This window comes from Vipera ursinii, assembly GCF_947247035.1.
Source record: "Vipera ursinii genome assembly, chromosome: 1".
In the NCBI taxonomy this organism is placed as follows: Eukaryota; Metazoa; Chordata; class Lepidosauria; order Squamata; family Viperidae; genus Vipera; species Vipera ursinii.
Genome location: NC_139512.1, coordinates 352,410,725 through 352,425,525, shown reverse-complemented (window position 1 = coordinate 352,425,525; position 14,801 = coordinate 352,410,725). Strand labels below are relative to the sequence as shown.

Genomic DNA, 14,801 nt, shown 5'->3' with positions numbered 1-14,801 from the left:
GGTGTGGCCCACTGGGTGGGCGTGGCTGTGGTGGTCCTGGCAGACTGGGTGGGTGTGGTCACCTCAATGTTGCTCATGGGGAGGGACAGCTGTGGGGGTGGGCAGGGTTGGGGGAGATCCAGGGGGTCTCTGGGGCAGTAGACAGGAGGCTCGTCATGCGGGGTGAAGCGAGGCAGGGCAGGGGTACCATTGCCACGGGGCAAGGCAAGGACCGGGGCGGCTGTTGCCTGACACCATCGGGCTCCCCACACACAGAGGCCAGCAAGCACATGGGGGCCGACGGTGTCCATCAGCAGCCACAGCCCGCTGGCCCCTCAACCTGGGGCTCCGCAGCCCATCACCAGCAGTTCAAAGAAGCAGCCTCTGAGTTGGATGGCCGGCCAACAGCTGAGGAGGCAATGCAGTGGGTCGTGTCCGGGAAAAGGAGAGCATGAGAGGCCAGGAGGGATGGGATGGGGGGGCTGGGGGGGGGAGAGAAACCAGCCAGGGATGCATGTTGTGATTCAGTGTCAGCCTGTGCTCCCAGCAGTTGAGTCCGATGAATCGGAGGAGGAGGAGGGGTTTGGAAAGTCTTTGGTGTCGGAGGGAGGCTCTGATGCACTGCAGGACTCTCAGCCTGGCCCCTCCAGTCATGTTCCTCATGAGGCTCAGCTGTGTGAGTACGAGGTGTCGGACTCAGAGGAGTCACAGCTGAATCTGTTCAGGGATTCTAGAAGCAGAAGGCAATCCAGCAGAGCAGAGAAAATCAATGAGGCAACTCAGTGAGAGGAGGAGAAGGCAGTGAGAAGCCAAGCCTTGGGACTGATAATAAAAGGGGAAGGTGTGGGCGGGGCTGGTTGCTGAAGGCAACCGTTTGGAGACATTCTAACGGAATCCTGGTCTGTTCTTGATACTTCTGTTTAACTCTTGTTTGTTGACTCTTGTTTGATATTTTGATTCATTTGTTGAAGGAAATATTCTGTTGCTTTTTTGTTTGAACTGTCAATAAATCTGGGTTGGGTTTTTCCAGCCTATTGACTATAAAAAGGAAAAAGGGGTTGTCCCTGACACACAAACAGGGCTGGTCATAGGCTGAAACAGAACAATGCATCCGGCCATGTGGGACCTCGGCGAGTTAGCAGGCGGTTGAAGAGGGACAGTTGCCATCTCCAGGGCATGGTGCGCATGCCCACAGAGAGGGCTCTTGAATGCTGTCTCTGGCACGTGTGCCATAGGTTTGCCACCACTGAGTTATAGCTTTGGTTGCCTGGCCCACCCACTCTGAAAGTACAACTTTTGGAGGAAACTGACGTTCCTTTGTGAAAGCAAAGGGCCTTTCCCTAAGTTGACAGGAGCCACACAATCTCCAAACATCCCACTGAAGAGACCCCGAGGAGACTGCTTTGTGCTCGTGGAGGGATTGAGGAGAGCACTCAGCAAACCGATTCCTGTCTATCCACCCATCAATCCATCCACATCAGCCCCGCTAAGTAGGTCAACAGTTTAGTTAGAAACTGCAGGACAACAATTTCACAGGAAAAAGCTAAAACTGCTTTTACGGAGATTAGCTCTAATAACAGAATCGTGAAGATCTGAAGGTGCTCCCCCTTATACACCAGTGAATTAGGAAGGTGTCTGTCCGAACGAATTCCACAAGTTATCTGGACATCCTGGACTTAAAAAATGTTTCAACTCGTTTTTCTTATGCAACTCATCTGACAAGATCTTCTTTACTCCCTCCCTCCCTCCCTCCCAACTAACCTATCTAATCTATCTGATAAACCCCACTTTTCCTCTGGGCACTCAAGATAATCTACAAGAGAGCCAGTTTGGCCTAGTGCAGGGTTAGGCAACCTTGGCTCTTTTATGACTCGTGGACTTCAACTCCCAGAATTCCTGAGTCAGCCATGCTGTGGGGAAAGGGAAAGGTTTCCAAGCTGAGCCATGCCGGCTCAGGAATTCTGGGAGTTGAAGTCCACGAGTCATAAAAGAGGCGAGCTTGCCTACCCCTGGCCTAGTGGTTAAGGCACCAGCTAGAAACCCGGAGACCCTAAGTTCTAATTCCACCTTTGCCATGAAAGCCAGCTGGGTGATTTTGGACCAGTCACCAGGAGAAGGTGAGTTTTAGTCCCGCCTTAGGCCTGGAAGCCAGCTGGGTGACCTTGGGCCAGTCACTTGCCCTCAATCCAACCCACCTCACAGGGATCATGTTGTGAGGAAAATAGGAGGAAAGTATGTTGGAGATGTTTGCAGCTTGGAGTTATTTCTAAAAATAATAAAGGCAGGGTACAAAAATATCTCCAACTATTCCTTTTTCTCTACAACAACCCTGCAAGGTAGCTTGAGATAAGAGAAAGCAACCAGCCTGACTGGGTTTTTTTTTGCAAAGTAGCCCAAGTCTTAACTAATAAGAAGTTGTTATTGCTTGTTATCAAGGCGAGGAGGATTGATTGATTTCAGTGTTTCTCAGCCTTGGCCAATTTCTGAGGTGTGGACGGCTGGTTGAGGAATTCTGGGAGTTGATGTCCACACCTCTTAAACGTAGTCAAGGTTGGAACACTGATTCATCTGCAAAGCACTCCCCCATCTTGTTAGAATCCACTTCAGCCCACATCTTAAGAAAGAAGGAGACAAGTTTTTCCAAGCAGCAACTTTTACTAAGAAATAGGAGATACCAGGCATAATAGACAGGATCGGAGGAATCCCCTCACAGATCGATATTTTTAAAGTGTCCGCAAGCAAACCCCACCCCACAGTTCATTCGGTCAGTTCCGGATAAGCCAAGCTCCGTGCAATAAGCCCATCGTGGGAGAGGAGAGATCACAGCAGGATCATTTCCATCCCTCTCACATTTCATCCGGAGAAGCAAACCAGATTCCGGAGGGTTTCATTCTTCCCTTTTCCACCCCCTTTCCTAGTTGCCCATAAGATAAGAGGGAATGCTTAGCGAGAAAGCAATGGATTAGATTGTGATGGATAGCAGGCAGGCAGAATAAACAAAGGTTACATTTAAGGGAGGAAGTGAAAGCCATAATGCTCCATGCCTGTTCCCTCTCCCCCTTGGGAATGGCAGAATCCAGGGGGAGAGGTGTTCCAGCCTACGACCGGCCCCTGTTTGAATGTCAGGGACAACCCCTTTTTATAGTCAACAGGCTGGAAAAACCCAACCAAATTTATTTACAAAGAAAAAGTTCAAACAAGATTTAAACCAAAAGTTCAAACAAGAGTTAAACAGGAATAACAGACCAGGACTCTAGCAGAAGATCTTCAAACGGTTGCCTTCAGCAACCAGCACCTCCCACACCTTCCCCTTTTATCAGCAGTCCCAAGGCGTGGCTTCTCATTACCTTCTCCTCCTCTCACCGAGTTGCCTCATTGCCTTTCTCTGTTCTGCTCTGCTGGACTGCCTCCTGCTCCTAGCGTCCCTGAATAGATCCAGCTGTGAATCATCTACGTCCAATACCTTGTGCTCACAAGGCTGAGTCTGATGAGGAACATGACGGGAGGGGCCAGGCTGAGAGTCCTGCAGTGCATCAGAGCCTCCCTTTGACACCAAAGGCTCTCCAAACCCCTCCTCCTCCTCTTCAGAATCATCAGACACAGCTGCTGGTATTACAGGCTGATGCTGAATCACAAAAAGAGGAGATTTGGGGTTAGCTCAGAGGAGATTGTTAGAAATGAAGTATCAATGGATTCTGACACATCTCTTTCTTTCCAGCATCACCGTCCTCCACGAGGAAATGCATATCCAGCTCTTCGACAGGTAAAAACCTTAGTCCCACCAGTAGCCCCAGGACTACAGGCAGAAGTAAAGGGCGCCTTCGGCTCCCCCAGCTATGTAAAAACAAACTGTCAAGCAGTAAAGAAAACCTGGACACAAGTCGCGAGAACGGTACCCAGCCAGATCCAAAGGCCACGCTTGACTCCCCAGGAAGGGAGCAGCAGAATTTGGGGGACGGTTCTGGCGAACCGGTGGCCGCTCAGGACAATGAGGGGCAGCTGACCAACGGATACCTTTGCAAGCTGAGCTCCCCCAGCAACCACAGTCTCAACGGTTCACTGGAAGCCCACCGGGAAGAGGAACTGGTGGATGACAAAAGAGGAGAAATCTGTATTAATCCCATTTACAACTTATATGCAATTTCGGTAAGTGTCAAGGAAACAATTGCCATCTGGGTGAAGCCTCGGATCAGTTGTTTTTTTCCCCCCAGCTCAGATTTAGGCCGAGCCATTGCATGAAAGACCCAAATGTGTTATCAGAGGGGGTGCACTTAAAGCACCCCAAAAGGAAGAGTAGAGGGTCCAGCAGTTTCTTTCCAGATTTAGTCATCATAATTATTTCTATCAGCCGATCAGGATACAAGGAATGGGTTTTCTGTCCAGTTTTGCAATTAGTCAGTCTGCCCTTTCTGTATGATTAACGGTGTAGTATTTCTTAACCTTGGCGATTTTAAAGATCTGTGAGACTTTTAAGATGAATGGAATGGAATGGAATGGAATGGAATGGAATGGAATAGAATAGAATAGAATAGAATAGAATAGAATAGAATAGAATAGAATAGAATAGAATAGAATAGAATAGAATAGAATAGAATAGAATAGAATAGAATAATGAACGAAAGGAATGGAATGGAACAGAACAGAACAGAATAGAATAATGAAAGAATGGAATGGAATGGAATGGAATAGAATAGAATAGAATAGAATAGAATAGAATAGAATAGAATAGAATAGAATAGAATAGAATAGAATAGAATAGAATAGAATAGAATAGAATAGAATAGAATAGAATAGCAGAGTTGGAAGGGACCTTGGAGGCCTTCTAGTCCAACCCCCTGCTCAGGCAGGAGAACCTATACCATTTCAGACAGATGGTTGTCCAATCTCTCCTTAAAGTTGAAGTGTTTACATCTTAAAGTCTCCAGGGTTGAAAAGCACTCCTGACACAGAAAACATTGCACGGTAAGTCTGTGTGCTTCTCTTCCTGAAAACAAGGCCTTGCCTTCACTCCCTTGACAAACCTCAGACTACAGAAAGTCCTCGCCTTAAGACCACAACCGAGCCCAACATTCCCGTTGCTAAGCAAGAGGACTGTGAAGCGAGTTGCGCTTCATTTTGCGACCTTTTTGCCACAGTGGTTCTGCACACCACTGCCATTGGTAAGTGACTCACGCGGTCGTTAAAGCTAATCTGGCTTCCCCCATTGACTTTGCTTGTCAGAAGCCATCTGGGAAGGTTACGAATGGTGAGCACGTGAGCCCTGGGACAGTGCATAAGTAGTTGCCAGTTGGCAAGCATCCAGATCTTAATCATGTGGCCATGGGGATGCTGCCACGGCCGTAAGTGTGAAAAATGGTCACAAGTCACTTTTTCAGTGCCGTGGTAACTTCTTATGGCCACTGAATGAATGGTTGTAAGTCGAGGTCTACCTGTGTTCCCTTGAAGGAAAAGAAATCCATACCATCGCCCTCTTGGATTTTTACTTCCCTCACAAATAGTAGTAGTAATTAATAATAATAATAATAATAATAATAATAATAATAATAATAATAATAATAATAATAATAATAATAATAATAATAATAATAATAATATAAATAGAGTTGGAAGGGACCTTGGAGATCTTCTAGTCCAGGGGTGTCAAACTCAATTTCATTGAGGGCCACATCAGCATTGCGGTTGCCGTCAGGGGGCCGGGTGGGTATGGCCAGGGTGGGCGTGGCCTACTGGGTGGGCGTGGCTAGAGTGCGTATGGCCTACTGGGTGGGCGTGGCCAGCTCTACATCGTTCTCATCAAGGGTGCCTATGGGGGCCTGGGCAGGAGTGGCACAGATCTGTGGGTCTCTGGCAGAAGGAGGGTCTCTGGGCCAGGGCCAAGGCAGTGGGGGCCGTTCCCTCACTGTTTCCAGGATGGCTTCGTGGGCCACATGAGACCACTTCGCGGGCCGGATCTGGCCCCCGGGCCTTGTGTTTGACATGTCTGTCAGGCAGGAAACCCTATACCAGGCTGGCCATTGTACGCACACACATGCGCGCATTCACCCCCACTCAGCTAGCACCCGCGGACCCGTTCATGCATGCATGCAGGGATGGTGGCGGCTAGTGCCTATGCGCTTGCACAAACGGGGCTGCTGGCGCACGTGGGTTGCATGGCCCGCTTGCGCATGTGCACGGGCTAGCAGCGGCGGATAGCACCCGCACACCTATGCAAACGAGGCCACTAGTGCCCTCCCAGGTGTGCACGGCCCCATTTCTGCACGCACCTGGCACGTGCACGCAGATTTCCCAGCTACTGCCTTTCCCTCCAGACCACCAGCATGAAAAGGATGGTGACCTCTGCCCTAGACTGTTTCAGACAAATGGCCGCCCAGTCTCTTCTTAAAAACTTCCAGTGTTGGAGCATCCACAGCTTCTGGAGGCAGGTCTTTTTCAGATCTTCTCAGCTGCTGGAAGACTAATGCCTCCTTAAGTTACACCAGCTGCCTGCAATTAGTGCAGGTTCGAGTCCCACCAGGCTCAAGGTTGACTCAGCCTTCCATCCTTCCGAGGTAGGTAAAATGAGGACCCAGATTGTTGGGGGCAATTAAGCTGACTTTGTAATAATTCCGCTTGGGGGTGTGTGTGAAAGCCCTAACAAGCAGGCATATACGTAGAATGAAGGCTACTGCTAAGCTTGTAAGCCGCCCTGAGTCTTCGGAGAAGGGCGGGATATAAATGGAATTAAAATTAAAAATTAAATTAAATTAAATCTCCTCAGGCGCTCTTGGTCATCAAGGCCATTCTTTGCCTGCCGGTCAGCAGGTTGGTTGAAGGCTGCTGGGTCTTGAGGAACTTTTGAAATGCATAAAAGTGAGAAGACGCAAGGTTTGTGGAGATTCTCCCATCATCCAAGTCGTGTTTGTCCCAAAGATAACTTCCCAAAAGGCAACTGGACTTTCTTCCTCCTTCCGTTATATATTCAAGATGGACAGTATTTAATATTTATTTGTTATGTGATGTAGGGGTGTGGGTCTATACATATGTTGTATATAGTACGGTTAGGTGTGTGTCATGTATGTGTTTCACTTTGAGAGCAGGCAACTAAATTTCATTTTTAATGTGTGCCGTTGTGCCCACAGTAAAAAAAAATAAATGACAAGGTTATCTATTTTGGCGAAATGTTTTTTTTTTCCTTGGAGACGTTTCACTTCTCGTGCAAGAACTGAAGCAGCTTCTTGGATCAGAAGCGAAATGTTTTCAAAGACAAAAAAAAAGCAACAACCCAAGAAAGTCCAGTTGCCTTTGGGGAAAAACACCTTGGAGATGATACAGTCCTCGGCTTACGACAGTTCATTTAGTAACTGTTCAAAGTCACAATGGCACCGGGAAAAAAGGGACTTATGACCATCTTTCACTTTTACGACCACGGCAGCAACCCCACGGTCGCAGGATCAAAATTCAGATGCTTGGCAACCGTCTCGTCTTTATGACGGTCGCAGTGTTCCGAGGTCACGTGATCACCTGACAAGCGAGAAGTCAATGGGAAAGCCAGATTCACTTAACCACCGTGTGTTCAACTTAACAACTGCAACTGTGACAAGGGAACTCGTAAAGTGAGGCAAAATTCACCGAACAGACGTCTCGCTTAAGCAACAGACATCTGGGGCTCAGTTGGGGTTGTAAGTTGAGGACTATCCGTACAGCCTTCTAAAATGGTGCCTCCCGTCGCACCGGGTTAATTCCCCCCTCCCTCTGGCAGAAAGGAGAGGATGGAGGACTTGGATCAATGGATAACCTTGCTGTCTTTTCCGCTCTCTTCTCTTCCAGTGCCATTCAGGAATTATGGGAGGAGGCCACTACGTCACCTATGCCAAAAACCCAAACGACAAATGGTATTGTTACAACGACAGCAGCTGTAAGGTAAACCACTTGGCTGGCTTACGGGGAAGAACAGAACAGGCCTGACGGGAGCTTCCGCTACACAGGAAATTAGCCACCAAAATATGAGGACGTTGGGTGCTAAGACGATTTACTTTGGCCCACCTGTGGAACAGCAGCCTGTTTTTGGGTGCCAGTCAAGTTGTCGGTCTCAGGAGGTGGATGAGGCTCTCTTCCAGTTGCGTTGTTCCATCGTGAAAGTTGGGGGTGGCCCCTTGTGCACTTGAGACATGTTGGTCTAGATCAGGGGTGGGGAACCAGGGCCCTTTTATGACTTGTGGACATCAACTCCCAGAATTCTTGAGCCGGCGTGGCTCAGCTTGGAAACTCTCCCTTTCCCCTCAGCATGGCTGGCTCAGGAATTCTGGGAGTTGAAGTCCACGAGTCATAAAAGAGGCAAGGTTGCCCACCCCTGCTCTAGGCTCATGGATGGATACAGGGGTGGGGAACCTTGGCTCTTTTATGACTTGTGGACTTCAACTCCCAGAATTCCTGAGCCAGTGTGGCTCAGTTTGGAAACTCTCCCTTTCCCCTCAGCATGGCTGGCTCAGGAATTTTGGGAGTTGAAGTCCACAAGTCATATAAGGGCCATTGTTCCCCGCCTCTGTACTTAAGGCAATTGTGTTGCTCCTTTAGGATATTCCAGACCTCTTAGCTGGGTCTGGGCATTCTTCCAGGGGATGTATCAGCATTATTATTCTGCATCCTGCCTTTTTCCAAGATTTCCAACAGGATTTGTTTGTTTGTTTATATCCCACCTTTATTATTTTTTTTACAAATAACGCAAAGTGATGAACATGTCCAACTCATCTTCCTCCTCCTATTTTCCCCACAACAACCACCCTGTGAGGTGAGTTGGGCTGAGAGAGAGAGACTGATCAAAGTCACCCAGCTGGCTTTCATACTTAAGGTGGAACTAGAACTCACTGTCCCCTGGTGATTGGCCCACAGTCACCCAACTGGCTTTCATGCCTAAGGCGGGACTAGAACTCATAGTCTCCTGGTGATTGGCCCAAAGTCACCCAGCTGGCTTTCACGCTTAAGGCGGGACTAGAACTCACTGTCTCCTGGTGATTGGCCCAAAGTCACCCAGCCTGCTTTCATGCCTAAGGGAGGACTAGAACTTACTGTCTCCTGGTCATTGGCCCAAAATCACCCAGCTGACTTTCATGTCTAAGGTTGGAGTAGAACGCATAGTATCCCAGTTTCTAGCCGGGTGCCCTAACTAATAGACTAAAGTTGCTAATTCCTGCAGCGTCCTTATAATAAGATGCTATTCCAGCCTCCCTGATGCCAAACAGCCTCCAGTAGTATTAGGACAAGAGTTTCAACAGTTCTCAGAATTTTGTAAATTTTAAATTTTGGAGTAATGTTGTATTACTTCGAGGACTGTTCCCTAATGACCCCCTCTCCTTCTCCTCCTCCTCCTCCTCCTCTTCCTCCTCCTCCTCCTCCTCCTCCTCCTCCTCCTCCTCCTCCTCCTCCTCCTCCTCCTCCTCCATCATTCAGGAATTGCATACCGACGAAATTGACACAGATTCTGCCTACATCCTTTTCTACGAACAGCAAGGAGTGGACTATGCACAATTTTTGCCAAAGATAGAGGGCAAGAATATGGCGGATACCAGTAGCATGGATGAAGATTTTGAGTCTGATTACAAAAAGTACTGTGTCTTGCAATGAGCAAAACGGGTTTGTAAAGGTTGGTCCGAGGTAATTGCACCACCAGGCTGGCAAGAAAAGAAAAAAAAAAGAAAGGAAATACGGTTTTAACTGAGCAGAAGAGCTAGGTGTAGTTTTTATTTTATTTTATTTTATTTTTATTTTCCCCCCTGTGACCTGAAAGCACAACTAAAGAAAACAAACAAACAACAAAAACGGGGGGGGGGGGAGAGAAAGAGAAACCCTAATTAAAACGAGGATTTATCAGATGGCATTCGCTTTGCTTTCCCATCTCTTGCTCCATGCCCAGAGGGTTGGGGGAAACGCCCATTTCGTTCAGTGGTTTTATTTTGCCTTCAGCCTTTAAACTGGCTTGACCTCAGCAAACCAGGACTTAGATGCATTTGACGTTTTAGGCAATCCAGTTCAGAGCCAGGATAGCCGTAGTCCGTTCTTTCCTTTTACCAATTTGCTCTTAAGAGACGTCTGAAGTGAGTTGGGGTTGGGGAGAGAAATAACGTTCTCTTCCGATTTCCGACGATCAACTTGTAGTGTTGTCTGACAACATGAAATTTCTACCTCCTTTTTCTGAAGTTGTAGTCCCATTTCCGCGAGGAGAAGAGGCATCCACGAGACGGCAGGCACAAGCTGCAGAAAAGCTCCCCCCCCCCCCGCAAACTTCCCCTGTTTAACCTGCTGTTCACTTTCTCAGTGGATGTATTCATTAGCGTCCCTTTCCGTCGCCTTGAGAATAAAATTTCCTATTTTTTTTTTGGGGACCTTGTGGAATTGTTCCAACCCTTTTGGCTTTCAGAGAGAATTCAGAGCAGCTTCCAGCAGCCTTTTGGTCCTTAAAATGGCTGAAAAACTGGAAGCTGAGACAGTTCCAGGCTGTTGCTGGAAGCAGTGAGTGGGGTAATTATTTTATATTCATCTCCACTTTGGATGGATTGGGATGTTCTAGGAACCAAGTGTTTCTCTGTTCACTAGAGGGTATTGGGCGTAAGAAATCTGCCCTGGTTCTGAAAATATTTTCTCTTTGTGGTTACGTAGTCTCCTCATCTTATGACCTTTGTTCAAAAGAAACTAGCTCCTGATTTTTTAGTGTATTGGTCATTGTTGAGACTGGGATAATCAAAACAGGAATCTATTCCCCCATTCAGTGCAACCCAATGCAACTCAACCCAATCCAACCTAATGCAATTCAACCCAATGCAACCCAACTCATCTTAAAGCAACTTAACCCAACCCAGTGCATCTCAACCCAATCCAACCTAATGCAACTCAACCCAAACCAGTGCAACTCAACCCAATCCTAACGCAACTCAACCCAACCCAATGCATCTCAACCCAATCCAACCTAATGCAACTCAACCCAATCCAACCTAATGCAATGCAATGCAACCCAACCCAACTCAAAGCAACTTAACCGAATACAACCCAATGCAACTCAACCCAATCCAACCTAATGCAACTCAACCCAAACCAGTGCAACTCAACCCAATCCTAACGCAACTCAACCCAACCCAATGCATCTCAACCCAATCCAACCTAATGCAACTCAACCCAATCCAACCTAATGCAATGCAATGCAACCCAACCCAACTCAAAGCAACTTAACCGAATACAACCCAATGCAACTCAACCCAATCCAACCTAATGCAACTCAACCCAAACCAGTGCAACTCAACCCAATCCTAACGCAACTCAACCCAACCCAATGCATCTCAACCCAATCCAACCTAATGCAACTCAACCCAATCCAACCTAATGCAACGCAATGCAACCCAACCCAACTCAAAGCAACTTAACCGAATACAACCCAATGCAACTCAACCCAATCCAACCTAATGCAATTCAAACCAGCCTTTAAACCCCAAAGACAACAGAACCTGGTTGAGTGTTTGAGCCGACAGTGTATCAGTGATGGCTGATGTGAAATGTGTACCCAAAGCAGAGTTATACTCAAGGCTGTCCCTGAAGTAGGGTAGTGGTCAAAAAGTTCAAGATGGTGTTGGTGACTGATCCAAGCCCTACCCTTTTTTTTCCTTACTTCTATGATATGTATGCAAGAGATGGGGCTTCAGAACGGCAGGGGCAGCCGCCATCTTGGTTTTTTGGACCCCACCAAGTAGCTTGAGATGGAGATGGAGTGCAAGATCAACGGCCCCCTCCTTCAACACTTCTAACACCAATCCTACATTTGTGGCAGACCTTTTGAAGGGTCTTCCTTGATTGGAGGGAGGGCTAGTCATGATTGTTTTTATTTGCACTTTAAAAATAATAATAAAAACACACCAGAGTTCATTTTAAGTGCTTTTGGGATAGCTGTGTGTATGCCTGGGGGCGTGTCCTTCCCATTCATTTTCTTTCAAAAAGCAGAATAACATGTCTGAATGATGACTGTCGGCAACAGAAAGGTGTCCATTTTGCCACCCAATTGGCTGTGCTTTTGATCTTCCAACATTGTCTCCAGAAACAATATTTATACTTCAAACCCACTTTAGGCAGGTTGTGGGGGGGCGGGGTTGGAGCGGGGGGGGGAGTATCCTTTACTTTAACCATTTCTTGATGGAGATTCCCCTTCCATTTTGATAAATCTTGTAGGTCAGCCAGAATCAGAGTCAGTGAGATGGGTGGCTGCATAAATTTAATAATAAAATGAAGGAAGGAATTAAATTGGTGGCCATTTCCAGCTTCCTGAATGAATGGATTGAGAGAGGAGGATAACGAGGGAGCTGCAGCGGTGTTCCCGTTTTCAGTCGAGCTCTGTTATTGAGAGTTTGATGGAAAATCCTTCCTAAATCGGCATTTACTAAGCCAGGCCCTAAATCAGACCCCCTTTATTCCTCACCAGTCCCAATCAGATGATTAAATAAGGTTAGGATAAATCAACATTTCTTCATCAACGCAGCCTGTTAGTGATACAGTGAGATTTTAAAAGAGCAGCAAAGGTGAGTTTTGTCACTAATTGGGAGATCTAGAGTGGGTTCATGCTGCCAAAATTTTGGGAAGAAGGATCTAGTTGAACAAGTGACTTCTCTGTGCAAAATAAAATCTTTCATACAGCAGAGAGAAGTCAATAAGCAATTTGCCTCCTCACAAGCTCGATTTCTTATCTATGTGCAGGGTTTTCATTCTGCCTTCTGGAAGAGGAACACACACTTCTCAGCTCAGCCCTGCACTGTTCTTTGAACCGGTCCTATCAACCCTTCCCTTAGTGAGAACCCAATAAAAATTCAGATTATTTCTTTTAGCTAATTTCCCTGCAGTTCTTCCCTCATTCCCCCGCGCACCCCAAGCCAAATCACTTAGCTTTTGTCTGCATCAGGCTGTCTTCTTCCAACTGCAGAGTTTATAGAAGACTTTTTAAAACTCCCTTTTTTCCCCCCCCCTAGTACCATTTCTTGGTAGTTCCAGGGCATTGTGGCTTCATTCCGCTAACCTCCTGTTAGAAAGGTGGATTAGGTCTCTTTTTAGGGAGTTTGGTAAATATAGACAGAAGAGAAGGATTGCAGGGTTAGGTAGACATTTACATTTTAGCCTGTGCTTTGGCAGGCTAATAGAATGGTCTTTACCTCTCAGCCACTGGAAGCTGGGTGGACTTCAACTCCCAGAATTCTTCAGCCAGCCATGCTGGCTGGGGAATTCTGGGACTTGAAGTCCACCCAGCTTCAAGTGGCCGAGGCTGAGATACACTGCTGGAGAACACAACAGCTGACAGTTGTTCAATCTTTTGATCGCTTTGAAACACCCAACTATTTGTGTCCGAGCAACTCAGCCGTGCACTGAGGATCTTACCCACCCGAGTGACGTGGATCCATCATCCAGTGGTTGCCGAGTGGGGCACCTTGTCACTCCCATTAGTGCGTGCACGGGTATGAATGTTGCAGATGGGGGTCACTTCAAACCCAGGTCTTCTGCTTTTAAGAAGGGCAGAAGGTCACGGCAGACCCCAAGTAGAAAAAAAAGGCCTAGTGTCTCTCAGCTTGTCCTGCAGAAACAGGCCACCATAATCTCCTGTAAGCTCCCATAATCCCCGACTGTGCGGATGAGGCCTTCAGGAAAGTACAGTCCAGAGTAGCTACTGAAAACCAATCTCAGTTGTGTGGTTAATAGTGCAACGTTCCCCTTTTGCCAAAAAAAAAAAAAAAGCCAGCATCTTGTTGAAGATGTGAGGTCCCTAGTGGGGTAGCCAAATCCTGGAGGTGGGGAGAGATGTTAAGCGACGCATTATCCCCTATGTCCATTTTCTTGACCTCTCTTGAGCATGGAGAAGATCCCTACTTTAAAAATGGGAGGGGACGTCAACCTCTTATCTATCTCTGAAGATTCTTCCGCTCACCTCTTCGTCTCTTCCTTTTTTTCCGAAGGGGTTTGGTTTTAAGTCCCAACACAGCATGATCAACTTGCGTCGTCTTTAAGCCTGCCATGCTTTGTTACATCGGTTGTAATGATTAATTTCTTTTTAAGAAAAAAGGTTAAATTAATTCCTAAATTTAATAGGAAAAAAACACTTTTAAGTTAACTGTTTAACTATATTCGCTCTGTAAATTATTGTATAAAACCTATTGACAATGCACTGAATTTAGAAAGACCGTGTACATAAGTACTGTGTAAATAATTTAAAGGAAAAAAAAAGTATTAATGTATTGGGATATGAACTGTATTAAAAAAAAAAGTCCAAGTAACTGTATATGGAGTGAACTTGTCTATCTGTAAGTATATTATTCAAACAAATTAAATACTGTGGATGCAACTCACTCTGTCGACAGATTCATCATTGGAACAGTTGAGAGGACAGCTTCTCTAAAAATTAAATTATCACCATGAGGTGATGTTCCTCCTGGGTTATTCATTATTATCTTGTCATTCATTCAATTCATTCATTCAATTCATTCATTCATTCATTCATTCATTCATTCATTCATTCATTCATTCCATTTATATACAGGTAGTCCTTGACTTACGACCCACAATTGAGCCCAAAATTTCTGTTGCTCACCAAGACAGTTGTTAAGTGAGTTTTGCCCCATTTTACGACCTTTCTCGCCACCACTGTTAAGTGAATCGCTGCAGCTGTTAAGTTCGCAACAGCGTTGTTCAGTGAATGTTGGCTTCCCCATTGGATTTTGCTTGTCAAGAGATTCTCAGAATGTGATCACGTGAGCCCGGGACACCGCAAACGTCATAAACATGAGCCAGTTGTCAAACGTCTGAATTTTGATCACGTGACCATGGGG

The 14,801-nt window shown here is 46.5% G+C and overlaps 1 protein-coding gene across 3 annotated transcripts in view; it reads left to right on the top strand.

Moving 5' to 3' along the window:
- Positions 1 to 14,321, top strand: part of USP32 (ubiquitin specific peptidase 32) — a 206,079-nt gene extending 191,758 nt beyond the window's left edge. For all 3 annotated transcript variants that reach the window (XM_083379651.1, XM_083379650.1, XM_083379649.1), the window contains exons 32-34: positions 3,698 to 4,125; positions 7,786 to 7,878; positions 9,406 to 14,321. In XM_083379651.1, coding sequence (XP_083235777.1) covers positions 3,698 to 4,125; positions 7,786 to 7,878; positions 9,406 to 9,579 — 695 coding nt within the window. In that variant the 3' untranslated portion in view covers positions 9,580 to 14,321. The remainder of the gene's footprint in view (positions 1 to 3,697; positions 4,126 to 7,785; positions 7,879 to 9,405) is intronic.
- The last annotated feature ends 480 nt before the right edge of the window (positions 14,322 to 14,801 follow it).